At 36.6% G+C, this 27,733-nt stretch overlaps 1 protein-coding gene across 4 annotated transcripts in view; it reads left to right on the plus strand.

The window, feature by feature from the left end:
* LOC133517177 (DNA translocase FtsK-like) overlaps positions 1-27,733 on the plus strand; it is a 59,243-nt gene that overhangs the window by 8,195 nt on the left and 23,315 nt on the right. For all 4 annotated transcript variants that reach the window (XM_061850390.1, XM_061850397.1, XM_061850381.1 and 1 more), the window contains 7 exons: positions 601-658; positions 5,375-5,469; positions 11,462-11,543; positions 14,112-14,271; positions 17,875-17,919; positions 20,126-20,209; positions 26,185-26,302. In XM_061850390.1, the coding sequence (XP_061706374.1) occupies positions 601-658; positions 5,375-5,469; positions 11,462-11,543; positions 14,112-14,271; positions 17,875-17,919; positions 20,126-20,209; positions 26,185-26,302 (642 nt within the window). The remainder of the gene's footprint in view (positions 1-600; positions 659-5,374; positions 5,470-11,461; positions 11,544-14,111; positions 14,272-17,874; positions 17,920-20,125; positions 20,210-26,184; positions 26,303-27,733) is intronic.

The raw sequence follows: 27,733 nt of genomic DNA on the forward strand, positions 1-27,733 counted from the left end.
GTCCATCCACTTTCCTCTTATTTATTGTTTATTATTATTAAGTATTCCCTTTAAAACAGTCTATTCCCACTAAATTTGTATGACCATAAATAGTATGAGAATAAAAATCAAATAATATGAGCGCATGCGGTTCCTGTGGCGTCACGCGCGCAACGTAAGTCTAAAGTGGCCCACTGATTTTAACAGTCCGCCAGACTGTCTCGGCCTGTCAGTTGTTCGGAACTGTCAACTTATGGAGTGTGGAATTAAGAGGAGTGACATCTCTTATGGTAGAACTGTTGCAAAAGTGTCCAGCTGTTAGCTATAAATAATAGTTACAAATCTCTCCAAAGTAGCGCTAGAGTAGCTAAGAACCTAGGCGCTATTGACGGAGTGAAGTGCGCTGTCTATGATTTGATTTTCTTGTTCAAGTATTCTAGGTATTGTAGCGCCAGCTATTTAAGGTTTTTGATGACACTTTTTGGTACATGGAGATTTATTTCCTTACCTCCACCTTCCGTATGTCAACTTTTTGATCTAACTGACAGGCCGATACCGTCCGACATCCTTGGTATAGTGAAATTGGGCCTTTTAAGAATACTGTATTATTTTTATTTTCAGCAATGCCACAACAAACATTATTCTCAATTAACCAGCCGGCGATTGTGGTACCGGAAAAGTAAGTTCTTTTTTAAATCTTATAGTTATCTTATTTTAATAGTATTTAGCCAAATAAATCTTTCTTTATTTGATTAGGTGTGAAATGAGTATTTTATATTGTATGACAACAGTTAGCTAAACCAACTACAAAACATAGGGTTGCCACAGAAAATAGTTGAAAATCGTAAAAATGGACCGAAAGCGTTAACATTTTAGATGGCCACCATTGTAACCAAATAATGGTTACCTATTCTAAATCAAAATTTAGACCACATTATGTACAAGTAGGAATTTGACCCGATTTTTTCCTTCGAATGGACACTGCTCTGAAATTAAAAGATAAAAAAAAGAAATGGTGGTGGCTTATCTTTTCTTGATACCTTAAGGATAGTTCTCAATTTTTTTTATTCAAATTAAAAATCACACGGCGCATCCTATTTGTCGAATTCAGGTGGAATGGCCCGGTAGTCAGTGGGAATTGTTATTCCCATTTGTTCAGGCCAAAATAAAGTAAGCATTCTGTACTTTGCACCGTCTTTTTTTCCGTTAATTTTAAGGTTGCATTCCTGAGCTTAAATTAAGTAACATTCTCAAAGATACCAAATTCTAATTAACTCCATTTCGGAGATAATCATTAATTTCTTTTTATCTGACAAAGCCCTTACAAGCGTGTGCATTTGCCGTAGGAACTGGTTGCTACATACAACATATAATTACTATTTTTTTAAATTAACTGTGCGATTTAGTTTCCTTAAACATACTTATCGATACCCCGAAGTTAACGGAGTTCAATAAAAACACGGTGTATAATGAGAGATAGTAGTCTTTTCTTCAAGCACTCTTCAAGGTTAACTTCAGCGTTTAAGATACTGGTGCTGAAAAGATTCTGAATGAATGCCACATTGATAAATTGCTTGCCAAGCCTCTTTGCTGAATTTCTCAACACTGATGACATTCAGTTTTTGAGAATCCTACCACCGGTAGAAACTTGCACACTGAGGTCTGGGAAGTGTTTTAAAGTCTAGTTTGCAGTATGTTTCGGTGTCCATGATTATATATTGCGTTTTTTGATCAGTACATGTCCATTTTCTAACTGCTACCACTTGCTTTTCTAATCCTTGACGTCGTTTCTGTTTTTAAAGGTTAGGTTAAATACACGGTGCCCGCGAGGAAACGGAAATATTTTAACAGTAACTTTTATTCCGGATCATAATTAGAGACAATAATGTCATATAACTTTTTTTTAAATTCGCCTAGTGTCTAGTAGTGAGTTCCAGAGTTAATAACAATAAAAAAAAAAACATTTCTTTATTGTGGTTCAGCATTAAAAAAACAAGCATTTTTTTTTATTGTAGCCAGTCGGACCATGCGACCTAAGGGATAAAAAAAGCGGCCAAGTGCGAGTCGGACTCGCGCATGAAGGGTTCCGTACCATTTAAGACGTATTAAAAAAAATCTACTTACTAGATCTATGTATGTGTACTACGTATGGGTTTGATGAAAAAAGATTTTTTGAGTTTCAGTTCTAAGTATGGGGAACCCCCAAAATTTATTGTTTATAGATTCGTCATGTCCGTCTGTCTGTCCGATTATGTCACCGCCACTTTTTTCTATTTTTGTGTGAATATCTTAATGCGGTTCATAGAATACATCCACTTACTAAGTTTGAACAGTATAGCTCTTATGTGACCCAGTCATTAATGTCCTCGTAAAGCTTTTTAATCAGGTTTTGCGAGGTACTCGCACACCAGAATCCTGGAAAACCGCCACAGTCACCATCTTACATAAAAAAGGAGATATATCGAAGCTAATTATCGCCCCATAGGCCTCCTTTCCCATACGTACAAACTCTTTGCAAAAGTTTTATGTAACCGCCTAACTTGTATACTCGATGAATGCCAACCTCCCGAGCAGGCTGGTTTCCGGAGCGGATTTTCTACGATCGACCACATCCATGCGGTAAAGCAGTTAATGGAGAAAAGTCACGAGTACAACCGGACCCTGTGCATGGCTTTCGTAGATTACGAAAAAGCCTTCGACAGTGTCGAGCATTGGGCCGTGTTTGACTCTCTCCATCGCTGCTCAATCGACAATCGCTACGTGGATGTGCTCCGGGAGCTATATAGCTCGGCAACAATGCAAGTCCTGCTTCACAATCTCAGCAACCCAATATCCATCAAAAGGGGAGTGCGTCAAGGGGATACCATTTCACCCAAGCTTTTTACGGCGGTACTAGAAGACGTGATAAAAACGCTTGCATGGGACAGAACTGGTATCAATATCCATGGTGTCTTCTTGTCGCATGTCAGATTTGCCGATGACATTGTATTGTTCGCCGAGACCCTGGAAGAGCTTCAAGTCATGGTCAAGGTCATGGTGGTGGCCTTTACCATGCTTCTTTGAAGATTGGTCTTAAGATGAATATGTCCAAGACTAAAGTTATGACGAACATCTCTAGTGAATCGATTCCAACTATTATGGTTGGGAACGAAGTACTGGAGGTGGTCGAGCAATATGTGTATCTTGGACATATTCTATCTTTTGACAAAACACACCAACGGAAGATCTCCAGGAGGATCCAGCTGGGTTGGGCGGCATTCAATAAACTGGCGAACATCCTCAAACCCGTTAACATTCCACAATGCCTGAAAACTCGCCTCTTTAACCAATGTGTCCTGCCCACCATGACTTACGGTGCCGAGACATGGACGCTCACTAAGGAGACTGTGCATAAAATTCGAGTGGCACAGAGAGCCATGGAGCGCGCCATGCTCGGCATCAAACTTCAAGACCGAGTGAGGAATGTCGAGATCCGACGTCGCACCAAGGTGCAAGACGTCGGACACGTCATTACCAAATTAAAATGGAGCTGGGCGGGACATGTTGCCAGGCAGACTGATGGCAGGTGGGCCAAAATGTTAACGGAATGGTGGCCGCTTTCAGACGAAAGGAGTGCCTGGCTTCCGTTGGCTCGTTGGGTGGACGACATTCGGAAGACTGCGGGTCACTTCTGGATGAGATTGGCTCGGGACCGGGATAAGTGGCGTACTAGAAGAGAGGCCTATGCTCAGCAGTGGGCGATAAAAGGCTCATATGATGAGCTCCTATAGTTTCGGAAAAAAGTGGCTGTGACATAATCGGACAGACAGACGGATATGACGAATCTATAAGGGTTCCGTTTTTGCCATTTGGCTACGGAACCCTAAAAACGGAATATCGTGTTAATTCATAGTCATTTTTGTAAGAAATATCAGTTCCGTCATGGGGAGACCTCGTGGAAATAAAAACTTAACAGTAGCTATACAAGAAGCAATTATAAATGGCTATTTCGGCAGAGCGTTTATGTTTCAGCAAGATAATGACCCGAAACATTCGTCTAATCTTGTTAAACAATGGTTCAAAAAACGTAGAGTGAGGGTTTTGGAATGGCCCAGCCAAAGTCCGGACTTGAATCCTATAGAAAACCTATGGAAGGAGCTAGGTCGTCGTGTGAGTGCAAGAAATGCAAGAAATGTCAACGAAAGATTTGAACAATTAAAGGAAGAGTGGGAACGCATTCCAAGTCCTTTCCTCGCGAAGTTGATTGCATCACTGCCCCGAAGATGCCAAGCTGTTCTTGATGCAAAGGGTTTCGGTACCAAGTACTAATATTTTGATTTTTAGTGCAGAATCTGTAATTTTTGTTGTTTTCTTTATTAATAAACCACTTTTACCTATATTTCTCTCGTAATTCCCCATATACTCGTACAAAACGAGTTTCTTATATGGTGTCATACAAATGTAGTATATGATTTTACTCTCCATCTAAAGGACTTTCACATGATAATCGTTTAGGCAGCCTTAGTCGTTCTCATAAAAAAATACTTAAAAACTCAAATATGATAGATTATTTTCCGCTACTGTAAGTATATTGCCAACTTACAAAATATTCATTAGGTTGTACAGTAGAAATAATTCCTTCATACGTCAGAAACGCGCATGTGATATTCTTAATATATCAACATCCGTATACTACGAAGACCGCTTAGCGTTTCTTGTTAGGCTCCATAGGCTACTGCGGCCAAAATCGAGAAAAACCAAGGAGCAAGTACCAGGGCCTCGTGAGTTACGAGAAGTAGTGGATGTGCTACAAAGAAAAAAAAGCTACTTTGGTACGATTTTTGGTACACAGGTACTTTAGACCAAAACATTAAATTTTTCCACTATTTCCTGAAAAGGGGGCAGTACTGACGTCATCAAATTTTTGTATGGGATTTGATTTTTTTTTTCAAAACCTATCGTGGGGGGTATCAAATGAAAGAGCATTATGAGACGATTCTACACTCTTACCTTACAAACCTGTTTTCCAAAAATCTAAAAAACATTTTCGAAACATGCCAACTATCTCTACGTTTTGACTTCATACATTTTTGTATGGGATTGGATTTTTCTTCCAAGACCTATCGTGTGAGGTATCAGATGAAAGCGCAGGAAGAGACGTTTCTAAAAAATATACTACAATGTTACCTTTTAGCCACTTGTTACTCTCCTTTTTTGACCCTTTTCATACAACGTTTGCATAAAATACTTTTAAGGGTATTTCAAACAGCTTTGTGAAGACGGTTTTTTTTTTAAATTATCTAATCGTATGTTCAGGGTTCGATTCAAGTTTTTCACTAAAAGTATGCAAAATGACTTAGTTTGCAAAAACCATTGATAAGCGAGTTGATTTTACTTATGTTTTTGTTACAAACAGGTTTGACCCGTCGAAGCCGCCCCCTCCGCTGCCGTCGCACATACAGCCCACTAACAACGGCTCCTTAAAAAGAAAAGTTGACACTAACGGAAACGGTAAGTCTCAACCTACCAGTTTATTTTTTCATTCATTAAAAAATTAATCATAATAACCCTTTGACAAAGTATGCAGTTCACAAATCACTATATCGATATAGTTTTGCTCAGCGATATAAAAGTGCAATAATAATAAATAAATATAATATTTACGCAACATAGCGAACGCTAATCAGTGGCTATAAAGATCGGCCGGAATATTATGCAAATAATTTCGCAAGAAAATATGACCATCTATTGTAAATGGTCCTTGCTATCAAGTTTCAAAGGCAGGATGTACCTAAACTGCTCTGCAATATAGATTAAAATATCATCATATTATATAGATCAATAAATCTCCGTTGTAGTTTTCCTTACTGAAGTAGGACCAATGAATTATTTGAACTTCCCTGAAGGGCCGATCACTACAGCCACTATAAAGACACAAACGTGTTTGGCAACATGACTTTTTGCCCTGGAAGAATAAGTGGCGCCTAGACGCCGCAGGGTTTTTAAAGGCAGCTGCTAGACTTAGTGTCGCAACGCAAAAAATATCTGAAAAATGTCAAGTAACTTATTATTTCTTCGATGGTGTTAGCTTTTAGAAATATTGTCAATTCGGACCCTCAACTACCTACTCAGAATCTTAAATGTTTATACACGATTGCTTAAAGTTCGTTCTATGCTACAATCCTACAATTTGTCTTGGGCATACCTCGCCATGCAGGGGTTTCATTCATGGAGATCTATTATATATCATGGTATAATGCATAAAAACTAAAACCCTGTTTACTTTACTTTACTCATGCATCATATAAGTTTAAATGTCTCTGTTATAAACTGAGTTCGATGTTTAATATTTAAAAGAATGTAATGTCACATTTATTACTATTACTACATTTCTAGTATCGACTTTGATCCTTTGATCGTCAAGAAGTCCTTTCACGTCACCGGAAAATTAACGCGCAATGCAACTACGTGTATAGTAGTCAACATTTACTGAATAAACTTTGGAATTCAAGTATCCTAAAGTATTAATCGTGGAGTAAAAATAAACAACCAAATTTGTAAGAAATTGTATGGTTAAACTTTTGTCCGAAGTAATTATAATGCTATTCGTAAAGATATTCGAGATATGAGCAAAAATATGAAAAAAGGTACCTTCAAACCCCTCCTACGCCGTTAGCACAACCCCCACCCTGGATTAGTATGTTCATCTGGACACTACAAGGTATAATTTTACCAACGTACAAAACTACACTAATTATTTCCCCTGATTGCCCATATTCGGCTTAATTTTCTTGAGCTAAAAGGAATGACTCCGAAGTAGATTTAGGAAGATATGCAAAGTACATTTGAGCAATCCTGTCTATGTAAATGTAAATGGGCGGCCGATTTCTAGCGTGACAAGACAGTGTCGTAAATGACACTTGTGCCAGGAAGCCTAGAACGGCGACCGGCCCACATAAAGTGGTTGTATGCGATATGACAATGAAAGACCAACGATCAAAAGTGAAGGAAATATCTGACACAGTAAGCATTTTCTATAAATGGGCCCAAACGATTGCTGTTATCAAATTAGGTTTTTTCAAGCTGTGAGCGAGATGGGTCCCAAAGCGCCTTTCAATGGAACAAAAAATCACTTGTGCTATTCAAGTTCACGTGACTACCTAGACCTATGGTGAGAGTCAGAATGGCGGGTGTACCTAAATAAAAATAAATGAAAAGCATACCATATTTTTGTACCTAATTTGTACTATTTAGTACCTCCGCTCCGTTAAAGAAATTTGTACCTCACGGTACACAAAGTTATCATCAAAAAACAGTACACCCGCCATCCTGACAGTCAGAATGGCGGGTGTACTTTATTACGCTATGTTCCCGTGGTTATTGATGAATTCTATAAAAGCCAAAATTTTGTACCTTCATATTCAATTATAATATAAGCCATTTTATTTGTGGTTTCCAAGTTTTACTCATTTATATTTTGCTTTCTATTACACTTTTGCAGGCGTTATAATTTTTCAAGTTATCGATCTCATTTTTAAGAAAAAACGCTAAGTTACAATTATTTTTATATATATATTTAGGTACACCCGCCAGTCTGACTCTCACGACCTGTGTGAACCGGACAGTCAATACTTTTTGACAAGATTTGTAACTGTGGACGTTACGTGGTTCTACTACTACGCGCCAGAGGCTAAACAGTAATCGAAGGAGTTGGTTGATGCTGTATCTCCGCCTTTTAAAAACGTACGGCAATTTTGTCGGCAAATATCATCACGGCGTCAGTTTTTTGGATGTCAAAATAATAACAGTGGTAGATAATCTTGAGAAATTATAAACTATTATTTCAAACTCATAAGGAATTTATGCGATGATATGAATATAAAAGGCCTGGGCTATTGACAAAGAAATTTATCTTTCACAAGGATAATACCCGTGTTCAGACTTTACAAAAGTCGATGGCAGATATTCAAAACTGTGGGACTTAAATATTGCACTACCCACCCTATTCACCCGATTTAGCATCATCGGACTACCACATTTAATACCTAGTTGGTTACTAAATGCTGTTACTGCAATAATCGTTATCTACATAAAATATACGAACGAAAGTTGAATCAACTATATATTAAAATGAAGTACACAAAATTAGGAATTACATATGACAATATCATTCAAAATGACCTCCTCTGGCCCTTGACACAGGCCCTCAAACGACGAGGCCAGTCATCAATAGCGGCACGTACGATTGTCATGTCGAATTCCGTCACTGTCTTAACTATGGCTCGCTTGAGGGAGTCAAGATTTGTGTGGGGTTTAGCACAGGCTTTCTCCTCAATAACCTGCCATATGGCATAATCCAGGGGGTTAAGGTCCGGGCTGGAGGACGGCCAGTCTTCGTGGGCAATAAAGTCAATTTTGTTCCTTCGAAACCAGGCTTGAGTTGTTTTTGCCTTATGTGCAGGAGCTGAGTCCTGTTGAAAGACCCATGGCTGGTTTTGAAATAGGGTGTGGGTTATGGGCTTCACTATTGGTTCGAGAACGGTTTCCTGGTAAACCTTGGTAAACTCCCCCAGTTTTCACACCTTTTTCACAGAAATAAACCTGTGTTAGCCCTGAGTATGACACATCCAGCCAAATCATCACATAAGAAGGAAGATGGCCTCGTTGCACTCTCGGAACAGCCGCAATCGCCTCTTGACTGTTTTTTGCATACACTCTGTCATTCTGGCAGTTACAACATTCTTCAATGGTATTTTTTTTTTCATCTGTAAATAGTATTTTTCGGTGGCCATTTTGTGCGTACCGCTTCAATAGCACGCGACTTCTCTCTAGCCTCATAGTCTTTAATCGTCCATTAAGCAAATGACCTTTTTTCTGCGGTAAGCGTGTAGTCCAAGGTCTTCATTGATAACTTTTTTAGGGAGCTTCTCTTCACAGACATCTGTATTGCCAACAGCTTTTGCTTCCGGATGGGGTTTCTTGCAATTCTCGCCTTCACAGACTTTATTAGAGCTGGAGTCCGAACGGTGCGTAGTCTTCCAGACCTCTTGCGGTCATCGAAGCTCTGAGTACTATTGTATCTATTAATTGTGCGATAAACAAATTGTTGATTAATAGGTTTTCAAGCAACTTCAAAATCATGTTTGGCGGGTGCCCACATTACGAGATAAGCGTTATGTGTGGTATATCATTATAGCTCAATCCACCACCTTGTCATTTTTTACTTTTTCGGTAGCATTTGTTTTAACGGAAATAAAGAGGTTGCAAATCGAGTAACAGAACTTAGTAACCAACTAGGTAGTCGGCACTTACTGATAGGTGGCACCTACCAATTCTAAACTGACAACGACTGCTGGCACAAAACTATTGCTAAAATTCTCGGTATTATTTACACGTGTATTTTAGTAACAAAGAAATTGAGTAATTTAATGACTAATTAGTGTAATTTTTATTAAAAATTATATAGTAAATTCAATTGCATGTTAATCGATTGCAAGTAAATCAAGTAATTAATTGCGCCCAACAGTGTACCGGCCCATTTTTTTGTGGTGACTGGTCAGTCGTGATTTTTTGAACCCTAAAAGCAAGTATACTATAGAGTTGCCACACGCGTGTGGCCTTGAGGCACAGAACATGCGCAACACGACAAATTATAAACACGTTTATCATTGCTAACAACAACGAAAAAAAATGCTCCCACAAACACAATATGATCACAGAGAAGATAAAAATGGCGACAAAGAGATGAAGTAACATGGACAAACTGAGAGAATGAAATGGCAATATCTGCCATTCGTTTTATGCCGAATTCCATAGACATTGTTTTTTGTTCCTACTTGCGCCAGGCTGCCGTCTGCCGTTATGACGTGCAACTGCAAGAAGGCAAAATTTTTAAATAAAACTATGACAAGGATAGTGATGTGCCGTGGGAATTTTGTCGGAACAAAGATATTCCCTTATGGAAAATTCCTGGCAAATATCCCCTCTTCCCGGGAATGAAACATAGATTAAGTGAATTACAACTTTAATTAGAACTAGCTATAATGACAAGTAACTTTAATTAAAGCTAGCTATAATGACAAGTAGCGTTTAGTAAAATAAAGCACCCATAAACAGTAAACTTCAAAGCAGTCGCCACTTTTGATCAAAAACAAAAACGGTATTACTTTAAGCTCACGAAGTCCCTGGATGCGAAAGCTCAACGAAGTCAGATTATTTAAAAAAATTCTCCATTAAAAAAATAATTGCTATAGATTTTTTATTGGATATTTTGATAATGCAATGCAAAAGGTTTCATAAAACCCGTCCAAAATACTCTTATTGTACAGAGTTTCTAGGTACAAAGCTAACGGAACACCACTTTTCTTATTTACTACCTAACTTATTTTGACTCTGATTAAAACTGTGTTGATTTGTATCGATGTTGTTGATCAAAGACGTATTATTGTGAAAAGTATATTATTTTGGTTAGGGGATTATTCCCAGAATAGAACTATGGGAAAATTCCCAGGAAGAATGGGAATTTTCCCGGCAGTATAGGGAATTTGCTTTGGTGGATGAGATACGCTTTTTCCTTGGCGGATGAGATACGCTTTTAAATGATTTTTTTAATGTCGAGAGTGCAAGTGTTGACTTAATTTCTGATAATAAAATAGTACCTATATCTATGTACAAAGTCAAAATTCCCCTATTTTCCCTTCATGGGGGAATATTCCCGGGGAATTATCCCAGCAACCATAAAACCGCTTTTCTGCTACTCCTGTTTAAAGTTTAATAAGACCCTTCTCATCTCTATAGAATACTTATTACTTTTAGCGACAACCAGAGTTATCGCATCTACTCTACTCTCAGCTGTCAAATTAAAAAAATGAAAGTTTTCTTATAATTTACACCTCCTCACCTATTAATAACTCTTTGATTCATGTGCTGACAAGTACCACACAATATTTTGTCAATTTTATTATTTTTGCAATGTCTGTTACGTTTTGTTGTAAATGTATAAGAACAGTTAATCACTTCCTAATTCTGAATACGAGTATAGTTTTAACTGCGTTACATACTGCCTGAGGAACTATACTCTATATCTTTAGGTATTTAAATAAAAGTAAACAAATTCTACCCTCAAATGGCTCCTTAAGCCAGTTGAGGATAGATGAAAACATTACATGATCAAATAAAATGTGGTCGTTCAGTCACAGATCCAGGCGGTTTTGTATTTGTTTGGTTAACCAATAAATGTTACAACTACCCGAAAATTTACAAATTGTTTGTTCACTTTTATTTAAATGCCTAAAGGTACGGAGTATAAACTATAAACAAATTGTTTAGAGAGACCTTTTACTTCTAGAATAGCCTTTGGTATGGTAATAAACATATAAATCTAGATGTAAGCTGGGTTAGCAAAAATAATGCATTTCTTTGTACTATTACTTAAATGTTATGATAACTCATGAGACTTGGCTAATTTTGAGTTTTGCTTGGCGCTGATCGATTCTGTTCTCAGCTGCAACAAGCAAGATTCGGAAACCTGATGGCCCTGAAGTGTCAGAGCAACACTGCGAATGCTGTGTCCAGCGAGAATTAAGGTTTGCCATATCGCTATTTGACCTAAGATATCATTGCATGACTATTATACTAGTAACTATTTTGATATCGCACTTGACATTACGAGTATGCTTTAAGTCGATTTGGTGAATATGTATTTAATTGAAAAGTATTTCCTTATGTTTTATTGTATGCATAGCGTGTAAAAACAAATCATTTTGTTATGAGCGAATTTGAAATGCTTTCAAATAATATTTTAATGCTTAAGCTGATACTAAAATGTGTAAGATATATATTTGTATAATGAGTCCCAACTCGATGTCAAAGGCATGTGTAGTTTGACAAATAAACTATTTAACACATAGCCATGTAAAAAGCTGTGCGAAAAAAATATATATTTATAAATCGATTTAATGAAATCGTAACTTTTATCGATTTATCGAGTTAATTTAATACTAAACTTAATTCAAGGTAAAGCTGAAGCAGTATACGTTAGTAGAGCGCAGCGACTTCAGTATTTTTTGTACGAAATATAAGAGTGCTGCCTTTTAGATCAGAAACGTGACCTCTTAGGCTGTTTTTGCATCAGATCTAAGCTGAACATTGACATGCATTTCGGCCACACTAACAACAAGTGAAGCTGTTTCATTATGTAAACATATCGCAGCTTAGGTCTAGCGGGAAATCAGCCTTAACGCGAATCGTTGATATCTACTGAATGCATAGTGTTGTTGATGGGGGCGTGGTCTATAGAGTACGTCGAGCGCCACTCTGTTGATTTAAATTAGTAATGTGGCGCGGAACTTGACTCTTCCGTCACTAAATACTGTGGCGATCGTATTGTATGGACACTCCTTCTGTTCACTAATTTCTTTTCAACACACTTGCTTATACATTTTTCATTATAAATTCCACGCAAGCATACAGGGCAGTTACACCTCTTATTACACCCAAGGATTATTTTTATTATAATTTCTATATATCATGCAAAGTAAAGAGGTCAAAGCCGCTTAGCTTTTGTAATTGAAATAAGTACATAGATATACTTAATTACTAACTAATTTACTGTATATAACTTGTTCATTTTGTATTATCAATGTATGTCTTCTTTCTTCTTTTCACCCTGTTACCCCCTGCTCTATTAATGTATATATAAAATTACATTTTAGTAGTTGATAACATTTTTTTTTTGTTTATTGGTCTGGAAAGCTTGGAATTAATAAAAAAAAATATGCATATTTCTAAAGATTTGAACATTAAATAATTCGTTTTCTAAGAAATGGCGGCAAGGTTAACTTTGCCGTTTTAAAATTAGATGGCGAGTTGCATAGTGATAGTCAGTCAAGAATTAAAAACTTTGCATTATCTATTTTGGCGACGTCTATGTTGCATATATACGAATTCCATAATTTGGGATGGTCGGGACCGTCCATACTTTACATAAGTCAATTAAGCTAAAGATGTCAATTAACCGCGACTTTTTCTCTGTGTGTAAAATAACGAAAGCAGAAAAATAAAATAAAATGCGAAGAATATAAAACAAATTTTATGTGAAGTGAAAGAAAACACGATTTTAAAGCAAATGAATGACTTGTGTTTACGCTATAATTTAATGAACAATGAACTAATATAAAACGCTAAATTTAGCACCGAATGGAATATATCCAAGGAAAAGTTAATACCGATCACAAGGAACATATAAATTGCTTGTATACAGATATTTGTTGTATTATTGCATCATTTTGTAGAAATAAAACTTACTGTTCCGGAATTGATAACTGCTGCGGTCTGTATAGAAAAATATTTTTTTCTTGTAACTCTACTTATAATCAATAGAATCTTTGCACACGGTTAAATCATAAAAATAATAATTATACATTAACTCTGACAATGACTGACCGACATGTGTAGTTTTAATTCCATAGGGGTTACCGAAAATGCCCTATTTATTAACACTGCTGCTACTGATGGAAACAAGCAAGCACCCATAACATCATTAATGTAATTTTCCGTTCTAATTGTAAAAAAAATATTGTCTATTTTATATTGTACTGGTACTTAATTATCAAAATGGTTTTTCAATTAGCACCAACTGAAAATTTTAAATGTTGTCAATGAAATGGTTGTTTGTAATAAATAATGTTTGCCCGTTTTAGAGGTGTTTGCCTTTTATGTTTCGCGTAGAAAAATTATAAAACGGGGGACCAAGGTTTAATATTCGTGTTTTAGACTTGACATTGATTTTAGTTTAGGATGGTATTCCACCTGTCTAATTTCTTTATCCATTGTGCGCATTGCGTCTCGCTCTCTCATTAAGCAAAATGTGAGATGCAAATACACATTCGACCAAGAAATTCGACAGGTAGAATACCATCCTTAAATCGGTTTTTGGCAAGTGTGATGAAAACAATGTGGGAAATACAAAATTGTTAACTCGATTAAAGAATCCTCCATCTTTGATGTCACTTAGTAGTGACATGAGGGTTACTAGATTACTCTTGTTAACAATATCTACTATATCCCTCTTAATGAAAAGTGTACAAAAAAGTCCTTTTCATGATTTGAAATGCTTATTGTAATTACATTTTATATATTATACTTTTTTTCAGAATTGACGGGTACAAGCAGCAGATGGAAGCATTACACAATGAGGAAGAGACGCAAATTTTATTATATAAAAAGAAATTACAGGAATATGAAATTGGGAGAGATATCTTAAAAAAACTTGTTGGGCCAGAACTGTTCGCCGTATTTGACAATCTGATTGAGGTAATTAAGTGTCATTAAATTATAAAAAAAAAACCACATGATTCGGGTATGGTGACATCTATCATCTCCGTACAGATGACAACAGTCACCGTATCCAAGCATATAATAAGCATACTATAGAATATGCATGTATAAGTGGGGGGATGCATCTAGTGTGGGGCCGCAGGATATCTTTTAAATGTTAATAAGGTTTTTTCTTTTAAATAAATATTTCTTTTTCTTATAAATTATAATAGTGGACCCGTCTCACTGTGGCTAAATTGTTTTCGTGACGATTTATATACGTTTGATAGTTATTCCATCCCGTCAGTCAGCAAGAAAACAACAGGGAAAGTATGTAATAAAATTAAACTCGTAATGGATGGCTCGTAGAGGAATATAACAAAAAAAAAAACCCGACTGTGATATGTTTATTGTGTGTATTTATATTTATATAGAAGAGTAAACCATATAAAGTGGAGGTCAATACAACTTGCAAGTTATGTAAACAAATATGACGGATTTTGTTAGCATTTGACGTATAACCTGAAAGTTTTACGATAGTTTTTTTTTTCATTGAAACATTAATAATTAACATATGATATAAATAAAAGATAAATGATGAATGAATGACATTTGTAGCCAATACGCTGCTGACTGCGATATTACTGCCGACTGCGATATTAATGCGTCATATGTCAAAAATCCTGGCACCGACATCGATTTTCAGTTTTTACATTTGCAACAGTAAGGCAGTAATGTCGCGCTGCAATACTGCTGCCGACTGCGATATTGCTGCCCAAAATGTGAAAAATCTGGGCAGCAACTTCGATTGTGATTTTGCGGCAGTATTGTCGTGCTGCAATACTGCTGCAGTCGAATGCAATATTACTGCAGAAAATTTCAAAATCTGTTAAACTAGTACGTTAAACATAACAATAATAGGAGGCGGTACTCGCTTCGGACGGTGCCTGGCGGTAGCCATGCCTATACCACGCCTTTCGAAAGCGCTCGATCTAAACGGCAGCGTTTAGGCACGTTCGGTATACCTTGGAATGCGCAGAAATCTAGGACTACCATGCTTATAGTTAAGGCTGCACCTGCCGCCAACGATCTCTCGCGTGTGAGCGGAGCTTATACCTCTCACTGCACCACGCGCTGTAAAAGATCGAGCTCGCAGCGCCCTGCGATAGCTCTGCGTTCGTAATAGAATTTCTCCTGCTTGCGCGCGCAATGCAGCACAGGTCCGTCTAGCTACACGACTTGCCCCGCACTGACTATACGGACGAGAGCGGGGTAATGGTAGGAACCTAGGCGGGATTTAGGCTTATTTTTTAGGCATTGTGGCAGTTTTATGAATTTGAAAAAAGCAAGAAATGATTTTCATTAATTAAATTCAATCATTTTATAGTCTTTTGTGAGAAAAATTGTATAGTTTCAGATATTCGATAAAGGTTGCAGTAGTAATAAAGATTACAACTGAAAGAAATAGGGGTGACTTGAAGATTTTTTCTTCACTTATTTAAATTAAAATATATTTCCAGAAAAAACATATCGTTTGTCATATCTTGTAGATTGTAACATATTTTGTTCTGCTCAGAATGTGTCATATTTAATATAAAAAATGGTTAAGAGCAACTCATTTTTACGGTATTTTGCGGGAGGAGGGACTTTAAGAGGCCGTTATTGATTTTACTCCCAAAAATGACAAATCGATGAAATTGTACACCTTTTGTTAAGTGCTAAGTACTGGTTTCTGTTAGTACCTCTTGTTATCTTTCATTTTAATAATTTTTTTTTAAACGTACAAACTTAATAATTAATAAGGATTCTTTTCTGATGGGCGCTTAGGTAAACGCGCGTAAATCACGGATTATAAAGCTCTTATTTGTGAAATTCGCAAAGTTTGGACTGCTAAAAATGCTAGTTTTGTATTACACATATCCTGTACTTCAACTTTAATAGATTACATTTTTGTTATTATAAATTTGAATTAATATAAATGAAAGTTAGACGAAATCAATTTTCTCCAGAAATGACTTCAAAACAAGTGACATTATCTCTGAAAATATACTTAATTTCAACGTAATTTTGATACTAAAATAATCTACAACATTTGCTAAAAATATTCTTTACATCATTTTGTACGATTTATCACCATAATTTTTTGATGTATTTTTAAAAACAGTCACTTCTCGTCACATATTACCGGGGCCGCACGCTTACGACCTCATTATTAAAAGGCAAGATGAGACGTGCTAATAGAAACCAATACTTGTTATTTAGATATTGCGTAACAAAAGGTGTACAATTACGACGACTAAATCTATCAATTTTACATTTTTGCTCTAAAATCGTTACCGGGCTCTTAAGATCTTGAGGTGTAAGATAGACAGTATTAGCCTCTTATAAAAGTTTCTAAAACTTTTTGTACCTGGTGAGTCCTGTAACTCCTGTAGTAGATGGAGGCGACCGCCCCTACTGGCCATAGTGCGCATGCCTACTCGTCTGCGCTTGCACTCCCCTGTACTGCGCGCAACGAGTGTGATTTTTTTGCGTCAAGGATGGGGAGGCTAATATCTGAGTGGAAGCGAGTGCTTGTAAGGATGCAAGATAGATATTCGTTGATTTAAGTTAATTTTTAGTTAGTAAATAAGCAGTTTTATGTCATGAATTTTTGTCATGTTTTGACGTAAGCTTTAATGTTATATAACTTGATTCAATAAATACCTAAACAGAGGTTTTGTTATACAGCGAACCTTTTGTATGTGGTACTATTATTTATTCTGGGATTGAGATTAAATTGTAGTATCACTAGATACTAATATATGCTATTATAATGCACAGTGTTTCTTTGCAGTATTCATCATATATTTGTATAAAATGACAAGTAAAATAAAATATGCAACCTACAAACTAATATTCTCTACACACGCACATACAAAAGTACTCAAAGTTTATATATTATTGCCCGGTACTGTAGGAAAGTCATTGTTTAAGTTTAAAGCAGAAAAAGTCCAAAAATACCAAAGCAATTAAAATTGTGATGCCAGCAATCCTAGATAAAAATGATAGATAAAAAATTTCTTCTAAAACTGGTTGTGACGTAATTGTAATTGTGACGTTATCTATGAAACCTGGATCTTTTGTCAAGGACGCTTACGCCACACTGCGTAGCGCAGCGTTGTATTGGTATAGGAGCATCGTTGATAATGGCGTAAGCGCTGTCGACAATAAAGTCCTTTTCAATAAATAACGTCACAATTACACGAAAGAGCAAACAAATCAGTAAAAAACCGATTTTTTTTATCACTTTAAGGAAGTTTACTGAAACAGTTATCGACTCATAATGAAACGAATAACTAATTACGTAACTTATAATTAATTCGACGTTTAATTAATTATTGGTTAAGGAACTCTATTTTTATACTGTTTTTATTAGTATTGAATGCTAACCAAATTTTGGTGGTTACTCGGAAAAAAAATCCCAGTAGTTACCACCAAACCAGTGGTAAAAGGTGGGAAAAAAGATTCCCAGTAGTTACCACTGGTAAAAACTTGGTGGTAACTAGTGGGAATAACCCTCTTAGACGGACTCTAGTAACTTTACCTTTGTTATTGCAGGGGGCTCAGGCACCACAACTGGATAATTCGGTGTCTTTTAATTCGGTAAGTTTTACTTTTTCATTTATTTCATAGGCCATCATGCATTTATCATGCCTAGACTACAGTCAGACCAAGCTATCTCGGCAGGGTTTTTGATAGCACAGACTGTGCAAGTGTTATTTTAAACGTCATAATTTAATATAAGTTTGATGTTTAAAAAACACTTGTATAGTCTGTGCTATCAAAATCGCTGCAGAGTTAGTAGCACCATCGGAATAGAACAAACCTCGAAATCTCTGGAATAGTCCTGAAATTTGGTATGTGTGTAAATTAAAGGCCCCCTTTTCATGTCCCCACCATTTGGGAGCCTCGAGGAATCGCAGCCATCGTAGAAAATGTGTACCATCCTGGAGAAATTCGCGTTTTACTCAAAATCTACGTCATCTAGGAAAATATGGTGTAAGACAACATTAAAGCTTACTAAATTCTACACAAAAAAGTCCTAGATATCTTTGCGGAAATAATACATCGTGCTATAAAAATTACTTTTGACCCCAGTTTTAGCGCTTATAACCTTACAGAGGATATTCTCTTAATGGGAAACTACTACAAGCGCTATGCAGCGACAAAATTAATTCAGAGCTCATACTTGAATGTCATCGAAGCCTCGCGGAAGTGAGCAAAGAAGGCAACAAAGTAACAATTCAATGGATAAAGGGGCATAGTGGATCAAGAGGAAACGATGCAGCGGACGAACTGGCCAGGAAAGGCTGTGACTTAACCAGAAAGTAGGCTTGGGTTACTGATGATTGAGTACAGCCTGTAGCTTAGGATACAAGCCGGATTAAAAAAAATGACATATCGGTAGATTTGTCTTGCAATTCACGACCTGCTTACACATGTTTTATTAATAGTACATTACTATAGAGGCCGGGAAACGTAGGGTTGCAGGCCAAGTAGATATATACGGCCGAGGTCAGATACGGAGACGCGGCCGGCAACCCCGTTTCTCGCCGAGATTTGTATAGTGCTTTTCTCAAACTTGCAATTAAAACAAAAAAATTGTAGTCAATTTGTTTTGTGGCAACCTACTCCGCTCGCCACTCTACCAGCGGTGTACAACCTTACGCGCGTAAGTCCGCGCGCCTGCGCTATGCTTAGCAACGACTATGCACAACAAATTACCGTACCAAGCTAACTGAAGCTAGTTGATGGTTGGATGCCAAGACGTTGTGTCACAATTTGACGTTAAAAAACAAAAGAAGGTTGCTTTACAGTCCTAGGTGTGTAAGGCAGTATGAAATTTCTTTACATATCATCTTCACTCATCGCACCTGATATGTAGTATTTCCGGACCTAATTTGAAGAAAGTCATGTCATCATTTCATAGCAAGTTTCAGAAAAGAAACATTACTGTTGCCGCATGGATAGGACTCCGAATATTAAATCATATTTTTTCTTCTAGCGCCTAAGTTATAGAGGAGATTTCAATAAAACAGTAGATCCGTAATTGTTACACGAGTGCTATGAAATACAAATTTACTAAAATTAACGGAATAAAAATGTTTAGGGCTAAATATTGTGATTGAAAAAACAGACTAGGTCTTAATTGGGGTTCAAACAATAGTGACAGGTAATAATTTTTTACACATACAATCTCTGGGTTCCATGTTAACGTTCCTTAAAATTCATGCTGGGGACCACGAGGATCAGGCGCAAGTTATTTTTTTATTTTTTCTATGAGTTTTATGTGTATGGTGAAACGGAAACTTATTAAATTCCACACAAAAATGTTCAATGGATCAAAAAAAACCGATGGCACACATTTTTCAAGATGGCTGCGATTCCTCGAGGTCTCCAAATGTCAAATGGTATAGACATGAATAAGGGGCTTTTAATTTACATACATATCAATTTTCAGGGCTGTCCAAGAGATTTCTAGGTTTGTTCTATTCCGATTGTGCTATAGCTAGTTCTGACTCTAGTAGTGAAGAGGCTAGTCGGCCTGATACAGTTTTCTAGTTTTTTAACAGTGTACTAGCGAAAAGGGTTGTCGGTAGATTACACTTGTTGTACGGCCTGATATCGTTGTGTTCGTGATGCCTCCGAAGCATAAAATAAGGGTTTACCACTATCTAAAAGTGTGGAGAGGGAAATTGTGACGTCGCAAAGATTCGTCTCGTAATCTACTTACTACTATTAATCAAATGAGGAAAACTGATATTCTAACAACACGTCCAGTTGGTCTAAATAAATATTTTCTTTGTAGGATTCACCAACTGTGTCTATGCAGGCTGTTAGACATCTATTTAACATGCTGCTCGGCGGCGGCACTAGAAATATCATCGATCCGGTAAGCATGTGTATATTCATTTACAGTACATATGGTGCTAGTTTACTGCACTAGCGCGAAAATTAGCATATTACGTTATTGTGTCGAACATTTAAATGGCCATGTCTTATCTTATACCTTTAAACGAGCAATTCTTATATATATATATATATATCTGTGATCTCGGAAACGGCTCTAACGATTTCGCTGAAATTTGGTATATGGGGGTTTTTGGGGGTATACAATCGATCTAGATTAGTCTTATGTTTGGGAAAACGCGTGTTTTCGAGTTTTCATGCGTTTTTCTTTCGACGCAGAATATGGTCGCTAATTTCGTTTTGCCAGCCACTGTCCGTCTGGTCCAGCGGGTTAAGACGCGGACGGCTAGAAAAGAAACGAGTGTTACGGGTTCGAATCTCGCCCGGTGACTAACTTTTGTTTTTTTTATATGTTCAAGTTTATATATAATTTTTAGGGTTCCGTAGCCAAATGGCATAAAACGGAACCCTTATAGTTTCGCCATGTCCGTCTGTCTGTCTGTCTGTCTGTCTGTCTGTCTGTCTGTCTGTCTGTCCGAGGCTTTGCTCCGTGGTCGTTAGTGCTAGAAAGCTGAAATTTGGCATGGATATATATATCAATAAAGGCGACAAAGTCGTACAATAAAATATAAAAATTTTTTTTTTTTTAGGGTACCTCCCCTACACGTAAAGTGGGGGTGAATTTTTTTTTTCGCTTTAACCCTAGAGTGTGGGTTATCGTTGGAAAGGTCTTTCAAAACTAATAGGGGCTTTCAAGAAACACTTTTTGATAAAGTGAATATATTCGGAGATAATCGCTCCGAAAGAAAAAATAAATGTGTCCCCCCCCCTCTAACTTTTGAACCATAGGTCCAAAAAATATGAAAAAAATCGTGGGAGTAGAGTTTAAGAAAGACATTAAATGAAAACTATAGCGGACATGATCAGTTTAGCTGTTTTTGAGTTATCGCAAAAAGTTTTCCCTTCATAGTAAAAATACTTATTTTAATTAGGTACTGATTATGCAAATTTGCCTATTTGTTTAACTCAGGTGAAAGGTACCGTTTCATCCCTTGGTTAACAATTTACTATACTTTAAGCTCCAGTTTAGCTTATTGTGACGGAAGAGTAACTACGGAACCCTACACTGAGCGTGGCCCGACATGCTCTTGGCCGGTTTTATTTAATTTTTATTGTTTTAGACAAGTTTAATTTAGTAAAAAAATATAGTTAAGATTATCACCTATACACCACCATATTACAATAAATAGTTATAACCGAGCAAAGCTCGGTCGCCCAGGTACTGTACTGTAAAACGTTGTATGATACATGTGCGAATAGGTAATTCGCAACTCGTGTCGATATAAAACACGACCGAATCGCCACTCGTTTCGAATATCCTATTTTTCGCACTTGTATCGTAATGTACTATTATCGTATTTTTCCGCATTGGGCATTACGGTAATTCTAAACGACGGACACTTCGCGGTTTGCGCGACAGTTCCACTCGCTTGGCAGTTTTAAGGCAGACTTCCGAGCAAAGCGGCTCCGGCGTCACTGACGCGGCGACAGAGCGATAGTATTATGCATATGCAGTATGGAAATGTATGAACTTCCGAGCGCAGCGTCACTATCGCAGTGACAGTGGCGCCGCGTCAGAATCTCTCGGCGATAGCTACAAGCACTGCGCAGCCGCTGCGATTGCACGTGGTTTTGAGGTTATGTCAATATTTAGAATCTCTAAGAAATTAACCGTACTTACATATTTACTGAAAAGGAAGACGAGACACTTGTAAATTTAGTATCACAACATTCTACTTAGTATGATTTAAGCGAATTGGCTATAAAAACGGACCTAAAAAGGACAAAGTCTGGGGTAACTGATGATTTTGGGGCAAGTTCTTCCAATGCCAATAAAATAAAATGAAACTGACTTTTTATTAAACCGACAAAAGATTTTGAATTTATCATCGTTCTCATTTAAATGTTTTTTTTTTACAAAGATGCTATAAGTGCCTTCGTCTATTCTACTCTTGAAAATTGAGTTTGGTAGGCTTCGCTCCATACTATAAAAGTAACGAAGCAAAAGATCGTCATCCTCCTCTTCTAATAATATTTTCATAATTAATCGGTTTATCATAAGTAAGTATATCACGTCCGCACCGTATGGAATTAACAACTGCGACTGTTGCCGGAGCCGCGCCGCTCGGAAGCGAATCTGCGTCAGTTAACGCTGCGACACTGACGCTGCGGCCTTTGCGTCAGAGCCGCTTTGCTCGGAAGTCCAGCTTTACAGTTGACAGCACTATTGTAGTATTATAGATTTCAGAAAGATCCCTTGAACTAATTATTAGGCTTGTCCAATCAGAGCGAGAAGTGAGAGTCAGGATGGCGGGTGTACCTAAATAAAAATAAAGCATACCATATTCTTCTACCTAACATGTACTATTTAGTACCTTCTTTAAAAAAATGTACCTAATTTTTTTCCGGAGGTACTTAATAGTTATATTAGGTAGAAAAATATCTCTTGGAGAGCCCATAAGCTTCAATTCTACACGTCCTAACTTCACAAACTCTACACCTTAGAATATGTGTCTTGGCCGTTTCGTTACTACAGTAAGTATTGTATAATAGACTAGACCGTAAATTCAGTAGTGAGCCATCTCGATTGGACCATTTTACCGGGATTTCTTTTAAACAAGTTTTCCGAACAAGTGCCCGCATTATTAGCTTCGCATCTTCGTACAGGTACAACTGATCCGTACTTAAATCGTTGATGTTTGTAAGATAGGGTAAAATATATTCCATGGCCTGAAACTCTACTACTGAAAGCGATTTTTTTGTTACAGCACGAACAATAATTGCTGGAATTGAAGCCAACTACCATGGTTTCATCACTTTTTCCGCCACTTCTAAGCTTGAATCACTAACTAGATTGGCAAACTGGTTCACTTTTTTTCAACTTATCCAAAGATCATAAGTTGGCAATACATTTGGTGGCAAATCTCTTACATTACCAAATATTGGACCCAGTGGCGTGCCTAGAATTTTGGAGTAGGGCAAGCTGAAAGATATGTTTTCTTAATAACTTGTCCGATCTTCACTTTTCGCACTCAATTGCATTTGCTAGCCAGCCGAGACGAACTTATCATAGCGCACTGAGTTACCTACATACTATTTAATAGAATTTTACAAACATATCAGCAATTATAAACTTATCTTTATCGCGCCAGATAAATTTTATAAGTCGTCATAGCCAGAAGCATCCAAACGTTAATGTCGTTTGAAAAAATGGGCAACACCAGCAATAGATACATCAACTAACAATCCAATGTGTTTTGACTGTTTTGTGACCGGCCGTTGCATTACATAATTTTCTTTAAAAATAATTTACATAATTTTCTCCTATGTGACTGACTTGTCTGAGAAATACACAAGTCAGGTGTTGGTTTTGGCGCGGGAATGATATCCCGTTTTTCTACAGACAAACTTTACCTTGCCTTCGTCGAGTAATACTGTGGACGCATCTCATCACACAAGGAACAACTTCATATATTGTTAACGAATTAGACACTTAAACAACGAACAAAGAAGTCCACACTCACTGATTCACTTAAAACAAATTAAAATTTCGGAATAATAGTATTTCGACTAGGCAAATAATAATAATACACTTGAAGTTGTCTAGTAAACGCGCGCTCGTGCACAATTGTGCAGCTAACTTCACACTAAAAGCCCGCCATAATTCGCCGTATAAGATTGCTATACATACCAACAAATAGTTACATTCGTTATTTGCAGTTTCAATAATACGAGTTCTTTTGGCGCGTGGTTTAAAAATAATCTATATTCATCTTATACTACGTAATTTCAGTAAGGCAACTAAGGCAAGCCCGGCTTTTGGGCTTGTATGGAAGTACTGCCACTGATTGGACCAAATGACTGCATACCAATGCCATGTTCGTCACAATAAAAACAAATAACCGATATTAATTTAATACACTATAATAACTACTGCTTAAGTGCTTAATCAACGAGATACACTTCTATTCAATGACAATATTATCGTAATTAAACTATTATAAGAACGTATATATTTTTCTAAATAAATTAAAGGTAGTTCTTACCCAGTTAAGTTAGTTTGCACTTCATTTGTATCAAACGTCATAGGAATGCAAAGTTAACGCAGTCGAGTAGTTAGAAAAATTATGCATTACGCATAGTAATTGGCTTGCGGCAGTACTAAAACTCAAAATTTTGAAAAAATATTTTTACCCATAAGAGGTGATTGACGGAGCATCTATTCCGCACCGGCCCATTTAGAAAATGTAAAAATAATACAATTCCATACAACCGAGCTCCACCCTATTGTATATAAAAAACAAAATAATGACGGGCGCAAACTAACAAATTAACATAGAATTCATTAGTGCATGTATGAATCTCATTAAGTGAAATGTATATTTCTTTTGAGATCAATAAAATTCTTTAACCACAATTGTGAATACATTTTTCACCTTACGAAACAGCCAAGCCATATATTTTGAGTAAGGTGTAGAGTTAGTGAAGTTAGGGCTTGTAGAGTTAGAAGCTTGGCGAGGCAAACGTGCTCTCTAAAAATTTACACGAGCACGCTGCCGCGCGAGATGGAAAAATTTACGAGGTGCCTCGCCCTGTGTGGAATATCGCATAACTGCATAGAGAGAGCCACTAGAACATACAGAGGGTCTACTGCGAAACACAACATCGAAATTCCCTTACCTTAGATATATATATCTGTCTCTGTCTCTCTATCACTCTCACATTCGACCGATAGAGAAGCAGTTAACGAAATTTCGATTGTCGTGTTTCGAACGCAATAGGTTAGTGAAAACTTCTCAAAAAACCGGTCAAGTGCGAGTTCGTTTTACTCGCGCACCGAGGCTTCCGTACAAACTGAATTATCTCGTGTAACTATAAAGGTGAAAGACTTTTGAACAGAAGTACCTATACTAAGTATATTTGTGTACAGCGGCGAAATGTCTTAACTAATTTGCGCTATGTAATGCACGTATGTTGGTATATCAAGGATAATTCTCTATCATGTGAAACAATTTCAAAAATTGTTCTTAAATTTGATATAAGTTTAATGTAATCTCATAGCGGTATTTTTTTCACATTTTCCTTCATAAGTAATTTTTTTTTTCTATGAAAACAATATAAAATGTTTTGTAATGTACAATTTGAGCTCTTTCAAATGATACCCCACTTGACCGAGTCACTACACCTTGAAATTTTGCCTCCATAATTGGGCAATTTCCATAGTTAATAAAAATAAAATAACAAAATAATACTTTCAATGCGTCTGAGTTAGCGTTATTCATAACTATTTCAAGTTTCAAATCGATAGCTTAAATGGTTCTCGAGATATTTAGCGATATAATGGACAGACAGACAGACGGACGGACGGACAATACGGGTTCGCACCATACGGGTTCCTTTTGTACCTTTTTGGTACGGAACCCTAAAAACTGTTTAAGGCATAGTACGAGTATGTATAAGTTACTCTATGGTTTACAATATACTAGTGCTGCACACTGGCGGCAGAACATTTCAGTAATACCCCCTATTGGTAACCTAGCAACGGAAAAAATCTGCGAGCATATAGCCAGTGATCCGAAAATTGTAAACTTGAGCGTTGCGAGGGTTTCAAGGCACGAGGGTTAAACAAACTTTGCTACCACACCAACGCGAGGAAAATACTAACTGTAGGTAAAACATTAAATATTTGTCATTCAAATCATCATTTAAAAGTAAATTCTACTCGCCAATATGATGAAATAACTCAAAATTTTGCATCAGATTACTCTGCCTCTCTTTCGGATAAAATGCAAATTTAAAAATAAAATAGTTGTAACTGAATAAAGAGAGCCTTTACAAGCTGGTGCGGCGAAACTTTTTTTTATCATCTAATAAATTTGTATTCGTATTTTATTGTAGGTTCCTTCAACATCCCATATGGACGAAACGTTGCAGTCCCTTACAAGACGGCATAATGTCGGCTACAATAATGCTGGACCAGACTTGATCAAATTCGTCACTGATACATTAAGGAGTAGTAAGTAGTAGTGTTGAGCGTACATTTGATTAAGTTAGTTTATGTGTGAGGGTAAATTTTGGAATTCGTGTACGGAATGTCATATGATATTCGGGGCATTTCACGCCAAACGGGCAGCGAAAGAAATGTCAGGTCATAGAATTTGCTGATATTTGGAATAGTTATCTTACTTGATGGCCTGAATTTATGTATATTTTTATTTTATTATAATCGTAGGAGTGCATTTTTCAAATCGGATGTTGCTATTATTTAATAAACTGAAAAATAAATTTAATAAGTATTGATATTTATACAAAATTCATTGCTCTTCCTCGCAGTTATAATCAGTTTTAATTTTTTCATAAGAAAAACTGGAAATAAAAATTTCAAGTGGAATTTATATGTATAAAGTTCGGTACTTTTGAATTTTTTTTTGCAGAACTAATGCAGATCCCGTTCGCAAACTTTCCAGGCATTTTTTATGAACTACAACCTACAGTTTAAAGTATAAATATTTTTTTATCAAAAATACCGAACTTTATACATATAAATTCCACTTGAAATTTTTATTTCCAGTTTTTTGTATGAAAAAAAAAAAACAAATTTATTGTAACCACGAGAAAGAGCAATCTATACTGTATATAAATCAATATTAAACTTATTTTTCAGTTTCTTAAATAATTGAAATATCAGCTTTTGAAAAATGCACTCCTCCGATTTAGTCAATTTTTTAAATGCTTCTAAACCGGAATCTGTGCGAAATAAAAATAAAATAAAAACATACATAAAGTCAGGACATCGAGTAGTATTACTATTCCAAATATCAGCAAATTCTATGACTAGGCATTCTTTTAGCTGCCCGCTTGCCCCTTTCATCACTAGCTTTCCGGTGAAGGTATTAGGAAACCTACAAACATCAGCGAATTAAGTCTCCTACCCGCTTTCAGCGACGTGGGAATATAGCCCAATTCTGAGCTTGTTAGGCCTCTGCCCAGCAGTTATTATTTAATATTTAATGGCATCTGATACAATGGGCTCCATGTATGAGACATCGTTTATATGAGCATGAGAAATATATTATTTCGTTCATAAACGTTAAACAAGCTCAACTGAAATTAGTCCAAAAAGAGTAAATAGCAATTATTTGTAATTTTTTTGTAAATATAATTGAGTTGAAAAGCTTTCTCAAACATAATCCGAAATGTATATGCGTTAATATCACGAAATGAAGACATGAAGTTGTTCATTTATGGCTCCTTACTTTACTTCTTGACCTAGGTCAAGAAGTATTGTAGGGAGTTAGTATGAATAGTACATTATTGCAAAGGCCGGGATATGGCAATTCGTGGATGAGTTTCGACAAAGAAGACGAATCCTCGAATTGCTGTTCCTGCCGAGGCATTTATAGTGCTTTTCTCCAAACATGCGAGAAACTCAGGCAAAATAATCATA

The sequence above is a fragment of the Cydia pomonella genome, chromosome 1 (assembly GCF_033807575.1).
Source record: "Cydia pomonella isolate Wapato2018A chromosome 1, ilCydPomo1, whole genome shotgun sequence".
NCBI classification, from domain to species: domain Eukaryota; kingdom Metazoa; phylum Arthropoda; class Insecta; order Lepidoptera; family Tortricidae; genus Cydia; species Cydia pomonella.